This window comes from Malus domestica, chromosome 05 (genome assembly GCF_042453785.1).
Source record: "Malus domestica chromosome 05, GDT2T_hap1".
Classification (NCBI taxonomy): domain Eukaryota; kingdom Viridiplantae; phylum Streptophyta; class Magnoliopsida; order Rosales; family Rosaceae; genus Malus; species Malus domestica.
In genome coordinates this window covers 37,142,501-37,153,402 of record NC_091665.1, presented here as the reverse complement: position 1 = coordinate 37,153,402, position 10,902 = coordinate 37,142,501, and the positions used below count along the sequence as shown (strand labels likewise).

General features: G+C 38.5%; 2 protein-coding genes across 12 annotated transcripts in view; one reads left to right on the top strand and one right to left on the bottom strand.

The window, feature by feature from the left end:
* The first annotated feature begins 103 nt into the window (after positions 1-103).
* Positions 104-6,191, top strand: LOC103435283 (glycine cleavage system H protein 2, mitochondrial). Of its 6 annotated transcripts, none has more exons than XM_070822682.1 (7): positions 106-609; positions 716-817; positions 942-1,065; positions 1,219-1,745; positions 3,813-4,010; positions 4,897-5,156; positions 5,747-6,191. In XM_070822682.1, the coding sequence occupies exons 5-7, from the start codon at positions 3,932-3,934 to the stop codon at positions 5,870-5,872; spliced, it is 465 nt and encodes a 154-aa protein (XP_070678783.1). In that variant the 5' UTR covers positions 106-609; positions 716-817; positions 942-1,065; positions 1,219-1,745; positions 3,813-3,931; the 3' UTR covers positions 5,873-6,191. The 6 variants fall into 6 exon arrangements, with proteins under 6 accessions (XP_070678781.1, XP_070678783.1, XP_008371888.2 ...); XM_070822681.1 differs by having other exon boundaries at positions 137-216; positions 561-609; positions 1,219-4,010; XM_070822680.1 differs by having other exon boundaries at positions 104-609; positions 1,219-4,010.
* Positions 6,192-7,180: 989 nt separating this feature from the next.
* The window catches only part of LOC103427924 (F-box protein At2g26160-like), a 4,325-nt gene continuing 603 nt past the window's right edge, over positions 7,181-10,902 (bottom strand). Inside the window, exons 1-4 of one of the 6 annotated variants that reach the window (XM_008366009.4) lie at positions 10,220-10,902; positions 10,074-10,092; positions 9,956-9,990; positions 7,181-8,614 (exon numbers count right to left, since the gene is read on the bottom strand). The exon at positions 10,220-10,902 is cut by the window's right edge and continues 603 nt beyond it. In XM_008366009.4, coding sequence (XP_008364231.2) covers positions 7,273-8,466 — 1,194 coding nt within the window. In that variant the 5' untranslated portion in view covers positions 8,467-8,614; positions 9,956-9,990; positions 10,074-10,092; positions 10,220-10,902 and the 3' untranslated portion in view covers positions 7,181-7,272. The remainder of the gene's footprint in view (positions 8,615-9,955; positions 9,991-10,073; positions 10,093-10,219) is intronic. The other 5 variants (XM_017330266.3, XM_017330267.3, XM_029102937.2 and 2 more) reach the window with 5 other exon arrangements.

Here is a 10,902-nt window from a genome sequence, read left to right as displayed (position 1 = left end):
AAAATTTGGATTAAAGCTAGGCGGGTAAGTAAGAACAAGAGAAAAGAAAGATAAGATGTTGTATTGTCCTTTATATATATAAGGTGTGAGATATTTTGAAAATTCACATGTTTTGTCCTCACCCTTCCTGCATGCCATCAAACACTATCTTCTTCTCACAGAATACCAGACTGGAAGCTCCTCCTCCTCCTCCTCCTCCAATTTCCAAGCGTTCATGTGTGCTCCTTCTCCCTTCACTCACTCTCTGATTCCCGGCTTCTGAATGCGTACTCAAAAGCGTACTGTTTCTGTATCATTGGTTTGTAATGGGTGTATGCGAAAACTAGTCAATACTAGCTTAAAATTTCAAGCTTGACTCGACTGCTTCACAGTATCGAGGAGGGTGCATTGTTTTGTGTTTACTATTTCCTTGATTCTCTCTTTCTTATTTGTTTCAAGACTCATGGCTTTCACAACTTCTGACATTAAATTTCGCTTTCGGAGCTTTACTGCTTCAAGTTCCATTTAATTGCCTTTTCCTTTCTGTTCACAAATGGCCAATGTGATTGGCCTTACTGCAGTTTTCGTCACTCTGTCATGACTCATGGGCAATTTTTCCCTAACATCATGGTAAAGATTTAGACCCTTTAATAACTTGTTTGCTCAATACTTTCTGAGGTATAGTTGCATTAACAGAAATATGCGCGTATACGGCTTTGGTAAATGCATTTGGTAGGGAAGGACTTTGTGACAAAGCGGAAGAAGTTTTTGAGCAAACGCAAGAAGCAGGGCACGAGCCAGATGTGTACGCGTATAATGCCCTTATGGAAGCTTACAGGTTATGATCTGATTAAATTTTGTAGTTTAGTTAGAGCAGTTTGATCAAGTAACTGTACAAAACTTTCATTGCACGATAAGCAGCAGTATACACCCCAACTTCTACAAGATGTTGCTCCCTACAGTCGTGCAGGGTTTCCTTAGGGAGCTGCAGAAATTTTCTCCCTCATGCAGCGCATGGGTGTGAACCTGATAGAGCTTCGTATTATATCATGGTAGATGCATATGGAAGCGTTGGTCTTCATGAAGGTAAAGAATAACAATTAGACCTCATACTTTTCACTCATTTGCTTGAAATAATTTGATCTTTACTCATTTCACATGACGATGAAATGACATTGATTCAAGGCAAAATTGTGTTCGTGATTGAAACTATAACGAACGAGTCTGTTTTTATATCAGATGCACAAGCTACGTTTGAAGAGATGAAGCGATTAGGAATAACCCCGACAGAGAAATCCCATATGCTACTTTTATCCGCCTACTCCAAAGCTGGCAACGTAGCTAAATGTGAGGACATTGTTAACCAGATACAAGTGTCCGGGCTGGAGCTAGACACTTTCGTCATCAACAGCATATTAAATCTGTATGGCCGGTTGGGTCAGTTAGAAAAGATGGAGGAAGTTATGACAGCAATGGAAAAAGGACCTTCTGCAGCTGATATCAGTACATAAAACATCTTGATTAACATATACGGAAGGGCAGGATTTTTCGACGAGATGGAAGAGCTCTTTCAGTCGCTTCCACTCAAAAACTTGAAATCTGATGTTGTGACATGGACTTCGAGGCTTGGAGCATACCCGATAAAGAAACTAAACACAAGGTGCTTGGAAATTTTCGAAGAAATGATTGGTGCCGGTTGCTATCCAGATGTCGAAACTGCAAAAGTACTTCTTGGAGCGTGTTCAAGCGATGATCAAACCGAGCAGGTTAGTACTGTTATTAGAACTATGCACAAGGATGTCAGGACTGTTTTACCTATTTGATGGATGGATTTTGTAAACACTGATCACAAAGTATTACATTTTGTCATCCTAACTATCCATCTCTTCATCAAAATCATCAGAAAGCATTAGCTGTTAAGGTATGCTCATGGCTAAAATGCTAAAGCTCCATATCTCTCTATGTGACTAAAGACTGCAAGAAAGAAGCTAACATGCACGAATAACTGTTATGTTGTTAAATTGTTAGTTCGATCACTCAACCATCTTGGAAGTCTATTATTCCGTTCCTCTTGCAATTATGTTCAGTTCACACGAGAACAAGATTTAAAAAGACGCTAAGTGCTAGTTGGGCAATGGGTAGGGGCCTAGCGCCTAGGTGTCATAGATTATAAACTATTAGAACACATTGAAAATATGGAAAACAAACATATAATGAGTGTTCATCCAAGTATTTAAGAAGTCTCTTACAATTTATTGAAAAAATAAAATGCAATATAAAAGTTATCTAATTTCTGGCTAAGTGAGAGTCGCTACCTAGGTGAGTGCCTAGGCAGGTCTGGGTGCTCTTATTTAATTTTCAAACACCTAAGAATTAATAGGGTCAGTGACCATCCACCTAACGCCTAAGCTGGCGGTGCTTACAAGAATTTTTAGAATAACACCTAAAAGTAGCAAGAATTTCACAAAAATGAGTAATGGATCGAATTAATAATCTAACATAATACATACTTAATAGAAAAATTATGACCTAATTTGACTATAATAATAAAAAGAAAATGATTTTCGAACTCCGCATTAGTCATAACAAGTGAGGAAAGTGAACAAAAAGTTTGGTCAGATTGTCGTTTCACATGTAAATTTTTTTTTTTTTTTTTTTTTTTTTTAGAAATTCGGGCAAGGCTGCCCATAGTATTAACCACAACCAGCATTACAACATAAGAGCCCAAAATGTACAACACAGAGGCCCAAAAACAAAAAACACAAACAAACAACAGAAGCCCAACCAAAAGGTGAGACTAAAGCAAAGAAACACATAAACAACCGGAACCGACGCGTTTTCCGCCATAGCCACCGCTACAACCACCAAAACCGCAGCCGTGCATGTCGATTCAGCCAAAGTCGCACCCCAAACAACGCCGCGCCTCACCGAAATCAGCAACCAACGCCAAGCTTCACACCAAGGTCAGCTACAGACACCAGAGAATCGGCAGCCAAGGGAAAGAAGCTCATGGCAGACCATGAGCAACACTACCAACAAGGGCAGACAACAAAGAGAATGTGGGGGTGCAAGGAACACCCGACCCAGTGCAAGCACCAGATCAAAGCACACCAACTCAAAACATCGCAACAAAGTGCTACAAAGGGAGACTGAAGCTTGGAAGTTGGAGGAAGTCAGAGGAGAGACAACAAAGGGGAGAGAAGAAGGCAAATCGGCCAATAAACCCAGGGAAGAAAACGGCGAAAGGAAGAGGAGAAAGAAACAAAAGAAAACTCACCGATCCCAGCTTGGTCTTACAAAATTTCCATGCAACCATGAACCATGTGACATTCAAACTAAAATTAATTAATTAATTAATAATCCGAGACTATCACTCTGCCACAACGACACTCACCAACTTCAACCTTATTAGGTTTGTTGATGAATTGACCCACCACCTCCTATCTCCATTTACTTTTCATTTTTCTGAAAATATTCTCTTAATATATTCTTAGGAGCAGCCTCTCCATAAATGGGAGTAAAGTTAGCCGACATTTACCTCTCCAAGATCCTGCGTAAAACGGGAGTCTTGTGCACTGGGTACGACCTTTTTTTTTTATTCTCTCAATATATTATTAGGAAAATTAATGAAAACTTTGAGTTTTAACGATAACGACATAATAAAATGTAAAATAAATAATACCATGATTGATTTTTTAATGTAAAAATATAATTTTTCATTAAAATAAACAGTACCGAAAATTTTTCATTAAAGTTTCCTTCGCATGTATTTCTATTTTTTTTAATTTAATTCCAAATGTACCATATACTATAACAAAAATAAAAATAATTAGGGACAGAGGAAGCAAATTAAAAAGCAAACCTACCAACCCCACTATATAAAAATGGAGTGAAGTTTTTATATTTAAAGAGAGACAGAGCGGTAGTGTTTGTTTTGTGTTGGATTTCACAAATGGCTTCAAGGTTGGTGTGGGCGTCAAGGGCGGCTTCCTACCTCAGAATCCAAACCACCCTCAGAGGATTTGCTTCTGGTAAGCAAACAAAAAACCCACAAAATTTCCACTTCTATTGGATCATTTTTTTTTTTCATTCTTTCTGATTTGCTTTATTGTTTCTGCAATGATCTTTGTGAAAGATGAATGCTTTTGAACATGGGTTGCTTGTATTTTTTTGGTTAATACTGGGATTATTGAGAATTTGGTATTTTGTAACATGGGGTTTGTTTGTTGGGGAAGATATGGATCTCCGTTATGTGTTTGTTGAAATGCCTGATCCATCATGTTGCTATAAAAGATCTGATTTTTACTGATGGGTTGTGTGTGTGTTTCGGCAAATGGTTTGATTTGGTGTAGGTTTTGGATTTAATCTTCAAGACGTTAATGGGTTTTTGCGTTTTTTTGCATCTGTTGATGTCAGTGTGATGTGTGTAATGATCTGTCCATTATGTTTCAACAGTTGTTTTTGTTTGATTGGAATTGGCTTCAGTTGCGAAGTACTGTGGAATTGTGAATGGTGTTTGACAGATACATATTCGGGACTTCATTTCGTTTGTTGGAATTACAAGTTCGTGTCTAGATAAAAGTATCCGTTGTTTATTATGAATGAGCAAAATGTTTACTTAGGAGGTAATGGATCTCTGTTTCCGTCTCTCGTTGCAATTTTGCCTATAAAAACCAATTAAAACATTCTCAGAGTCGGTTTCATGACAACCAAAAAAAAAAAAAAAACAGTATTTTCATTCTGTTTTTCCCCGACGATATTATCTGATGAGGTATCCTGTTCTGCATCAAAGCTCAGAAAGAAGTTGTTATTATTATGTTGATAGATCGAATTATTTAGATTCCTGTTTGGATTGTGGATGGTAAATTTTCCGTAGTTTTGTGGTGGTTTCAGATTTTACTTTTCTGTTTACTACAGTTGTGAAAGATCTCAAGTACGCCGATTCTCATGAGTGGGTGAAAGTTGATGGAAACTCCGCAACTATTGGAATAACTGATCATGCGCAAGATCACTTAGGTGATGTTGTGTATGTTGAGTTGCCGGAAGCGGGGGCTGCTGTGAAGCAGGGCGAAGGCTTTGGAGCAGTTGAAAGTGTCAAGGCAACCAGTGATGTTTACTCTCCTGTGTCGGGAAAAGTGACTGAAGTCAATGAAGAGCTTAGCAACTCCCCTGGTTTGGTAGGTTCCCGTATCCTATGTTATTTCTCTACCATTGGTATAATAATTGCATAAAAACTGACTACCAGGTTTCAGTCGTGAGCTTTTCACGACTTCTGTCATCATTATTGTTATTAGTATTTTACCACTTGTAATTCGGGTAAATTCTTATATCTGAAGTAGAGACATGATTCAAAATTAACATCACAAATGTTGTTGATGCCCCATCTTTTGTTTGAGAAGTCAAGAAACAAAAGACATCTTGCTAAATTTCCTGAAAGATTGAACAAACTTAGTTCTAAATGATTAATCGGTTTTAAGCTAACCCACTTCGCAATATTTGACACAATCAAGGCTTGGATAAACAGTTGAAGACACTTGCATTCTATTAGGTTTATTTGGATTAAAGTAAAGTTAGTGGTCTTGTGAGAAATTTTTAACTCTCCTTAAGTTTTTTTCCAAACTATCAAAGTCTTCAGCTTTGAAAATTCCCTTAAACTGCTGGAGTTATGCATGTGGTACGAGCATTGCATCATTACAGACACATCAGCAAAGATTCCTCACCACTCACCCTTCATGGTCGTAACGTTTGATTCATTTTTCTGAACTAGGTCAACTCAAGCCCGTATGGGGATGGGTGGATAATGAAAGTCGAGATAAGCGATAGTGGTGAACTGAATAAATTGTTGGACGCAGAAAAGTACACCAAGTTTTGTGAAGAAGAAGATGCACATTGATTGATCCTGGCTAATGGCAGCAGCAGGCGGTTCACCCGGATGAATTGCTTCTGCACAAAATGTAACGGGAGTAGTCAAAACTGCAAATTTACCTCTCTACTTTTATGCTGTGTTTTTACTTCGCTTTTCTTCCGCATGAGTAATCAATTTTAGAGGGATTGTTGTTTCAATCTGGATAATGAACGATAAGTTTTGTCGTTCTTTTATTCGGTCTGCCCTTCGATGTTGTAGCAGATCTGGAATTTTGTTAAATGTTCTTTACTGAGAATGAAGTGCCACAAATTGAAGACAAATAATTTCATACATACTGTTTTTGGAAGCCAGTTGCAATTTGAATACATTTTTTTCGGCGTTAAGCTACGGATGAGATGATAGATTCAGTAAACAGCAATGAAATCTGTTTGATGAATTTGAGTCACATCTTTTCACACAATGGTGGGGAAAATCCAGATCGATGGTGGTATGTTCGCCTTTGGACAATCGATGCAGTACTGGTCCGTTTCCGTTCTTCTGTTTTCCAAGTTGAAGGCACCCATGTGAAGAGGCCCTTGAGGTTCTTCATCAAGATGACCTGTCCGGCCATCAGCGACGAAGTATATGCAATTCGGCTGACGTCCAGGGAAGTCCAAAGCAGGCACACGCATGGATGCAGTGTAATCCAAAAACAAAGCATCATTTCCAATACTCTCAATCTCCTCCACTTGTTCGGGTCTATCCCCGCAAGCACATTCCACCCTATAAACCTTGAAGCCCTGAGTCATCTTACCAAACCAAAAATCAAACACATCAAGCTTCCGGATGAGCAGTAGATCCCCACTGGACGATTCGACAAGGGTTGCTCCTCCTTGCGGAGCATGTTTAACAACTAGGATTATATCGGGTTTAGCAGTCGAGCCACTGCTGGTGTTCATCGAAAAAACCAGACCGTCATAACTAACAACCAGAAACCGGCCTTCATAGTAAATTAAATCGCAAAATCCGATCAGTAAATTAAATCGACGTTGTTGAATTGTAATTCTCGTTGGTTACAAGGTGGAAATTCTGTCATTTCAGCAAAACCAATGTGAAAGGTTATGACTTTTTCTCCTTGTATGGTTCAACATGGCCAAATTCTTAATACAAAGGAGAGTCATTGCTAAAATTAATCGAAAAACGCCACCCTCCCGACTAGCATAACACACAAATTGCAAAGGTTTTGAAGCTCGAGGAGTAAAGTGTGTTTACTCTTGCAGCCGAGGTTCTGTGTTCGTATTTTCCTCCCCCAATATCGTTTTTATAAGGAAAAAAAACATAACTATTAACATAAGCTTACAATTAGACTCACAAATGAAATATAGAGCTTCAAATTATTCCATCACATGGAAGAGCTTGAAGTTATTCTGTCATACAAAACATCGTTTTCACACCATGGTGGGCAAAATCCAAATAGATGGCGGCATGTTCTTCTGCGAACGGCTTAAGCAGTAGTAACGTCTTCCGAATCTTCTGTTTTCCAAATTGAAAACTGCCATGTCAAGAGATCCTTGAGCTTCCTCATAAGCCACACCCACCCGATCATCAATGCAGAAGTATATGGAATTCGGCTGACATCCTGGAAAGTCTGAAGCAGAGACACATATGGACTGGTTGTCACCCATGAAAAAAGCATCATCTCCAATACTCTCAATCTCCTCGATCCATTCGGGTCCAGTTCTACCCCCGGAAGCACTGAACAGCTTGAAAACCTTGAAGCTAAAGTTTTCAATGAAACACTCGCTGTAATTCAAACTTTGGAACTTCCTGACCAGCAAAAGATCTCCCTGGGACGATTCCACAAGGTATGCTTTGTCATCAATACTTGGAACTATTGGTAAAACTATACTTACATGAGGCTTATGAGTTGAGTCATTGCTAATGTTAATCGAAAAAACTCCACCCTCCCGACTAGCAGCAAGAAACTGGCCTCTATAGTATAGTACATCATCGAATCCTATTATTTGATGCAGACCATAAAAATATCTGATTGTTTGATCTATGTGAGTCCAAGCATTGTCCCCTGACTTGATATGAGCTATTCTGGTTCCATTACAATCGAAAAGTGCCACAACCTCGTAATCATTTGGACACAAAGAAGGGTCTGCAGACAATACAACCTTCTTAATGTAGTGATCTCTTCTATAAGCATGTTTTCGTATGTCCTGGGGGACTTTGGTTACTGGTGGAAGGAGAATGGTACGTTTGATAAAAGGGTTGAAGAGATTTACCCCGAAATTGTCATTCACACAAGCCAACCAACCGTGGGAAGAACCGCAGCACCTGTTGTTGTAAGGCACATACAACTCAAAGCCACAATTCTTACCATGCATGACACTATACAAGCCACGCCTATCATTGATGTTGTCTTTGCTGGGAATAATCAGCATTGGAAGCTGTTGTTGATGTGATTTGAGGCGCCGCTGCTTCTGAAGCAAAGCGACTGATTGCCAATGCTTACAAACTGCACCAAATCGGATATAGTCAGAGGTTGGTATCAACTTTTCTACAATCAAATGTAGAAGGTCGCTCGGGAGCCATGCCCAGCCTGAAACAAAAGTTGATGATATCGCGTCTTCCATAGTGCTCGATATAGCTTTTTGAGGCCTTAGCTGCACGGGGCTTGATTGTCAATTTATGATGAACCTGGAGATGGGTTTCTCTTAGGCCATGGATTCCTTATGCATGAACATTGTTGAATTGCCCTCCTGTTATCTTCTGGATATTCCCCTTTCAGGTAAAACCGATAAAAAAAAATATGAAATGCTCAAATTTGATTGGAATTGGCTCCAAAAGTAATAAGCAGGCGCAGGCATAAAACATACACAATTTTTGGCTAACACTGCATTAGGTTGGACAAAGGCATCATTTGCCTACCAAAGGTCCCCCAAGACAGGATGAGATCCAGTTTCTGTCATCATACAGAACAAGTGCCACTATGTTGTCTCGAATCAATATCCCGAAAGTTGGCACTTCTGTCGTTCTTCCCTATGGCTGGGAGGCCATGAATTACTATAACCATATAAGGTGTATAGATGGAAAAACTCTGGTTGTCCCAAGTCAGATTGTGAGCCAGTTAGGGCTTGTTTGGTACTCTACTTGAATCCAACTTTTTAAACTCAAAAACAATTTTTAAGTTTTAAGCCTTAAAAACTTGTTTGGTAGGACTATTTTCAAAAACTGAATTCAAGACTAACTAAAAAATATAGTCTATTATCTAAAAACATAAAAAATGAGTTTTTAGAGATTTTAAACTTAAACTCACTCATTTACTTTCTCTCCCTCCTCCCCCTCTCACTCCAAATCTATCTCTCTCTCTTTTCTTCTTTCTCTCTCTCTTTTTTTTTTTTACCTTTTTCGTCTCTTCTCAAATCTGCTCTCTTCGTTCTTTTGGTTCTTTCTCTCACTCTTTTTCCTCTCTATCTCGTCCGATCCTCTCTTCTTTCTCTTTCCTTCAATTATCACTTATTTTCTTTCCTCCTCTCTCATCTTTCTCCCTCTCCTACGACCCCTCTTTTTAAATCTCTTTGTCTATTTTAAGTCGTAAGATTTAAAATTTTTAAATCACAAACCAATCAAATTTTTAAGAAATATTCTTAAGAAATATTTTGAGAAATGATAAAAAAATTTCAAATAGTATACCAAACAGACCCTTAAATTTTTGGATTTCCCGTTTACGCTTGATGTTCCTTATCTATCTACATCATTGTGATTAACAATTTTTTCTATGATTTTCCCAGAGATGGTCAAATGCTTTGAGCATATCTTAAAGCACTTCAATGGAGAAACTCCTCCAGATCGGAGGTACACTTCTGATACACTTGTCCAAAATGTATCAGTCTGACCTTTCACTTATACATATATGTATCTAAGTGGTACATTGGTTGTGTAATGAGGACCTATTTACTCCTTAAGTTAAAAAGCATAAATAAAACTAAACAAAATCAACCCCAAAAAACAACCAAATTCAACTTCATTATAAACTTAAACAAAACCAACTCCAAGGTGCAACCGAATTTAACTCCAATATAATAAAACTTAAAACAAAAATCTAAATCCACCAGAAATTACCTTGAGAGGGCTTCGGAAAACGACGGCGCTAAAACCTGAAAACAAAAACCCAAAAATCAGAAAAAGAAAATTTGCACAGAAAACCCATTTTGATATTCATATTTAATTATAATCTCACATCAGGTGGCATTTTCCAGCTGCAGAAAAAAAAGAAGAATAAATGAATTCCCACGAATGTAACTCTTAAAAATAAAATATATATATATATATAGAAAAACTTAATTCTACAATAAAACCCAAAAGCGAGCAACCAAAGTTTCTCACCTTACGCATAAATGTCTTCCAAAGCTGCATACAAAAGTTCCAAAAAAATAAAAACCTGAATCCCCTGAAATTCAAAAGAAAATGACGATCCAACGTACGGATGGCAGCCAAAAACAGACAAGAAGAGCCAACAATGATTGCAAAAATCAAAGATCGTGTCTCGCCGGAGATTATTTCGCGAAACGAAAAGGAAGAAATTGAGAGAAATCAGAGCGCACAACGACGGCCAAGGAAAACCCGGTTGAGGAAAGCAGAAAATGGAGAGCTGAAAGGTAAAGTGAAAGAGAAGAACGGAAGCAGAGAAACAAGGGACTCAGAACCCTTGGGATCAATGGGTAAAACCGGCAATTGACTGCACACAGAATGTGACATCCACATCGCGGATCTGTGAGCTTTATATATTTATATTTCTGTACGAGGCTTTTTGGAAACTCACTAGTTTCAGTTTTCATCGGAACTTTGAACTTAAGCAAGTTCGTGCATGAGCAATCTCTACTAGGAAGTTTTCATGTGAGTTCTCAGACGTGATTGAGGATTAAAGCAGATAATATCGTGTTACGATAAAATCCAACCTAAAGTGATGGGCCCGGCGGGATTTGTCACATAAGGGCAAAGCTAAGAAAACCCGATGGTATTACCGTCATTTCACTGCTCAACGTCCTTATTCCGACATTTTGCTGGTG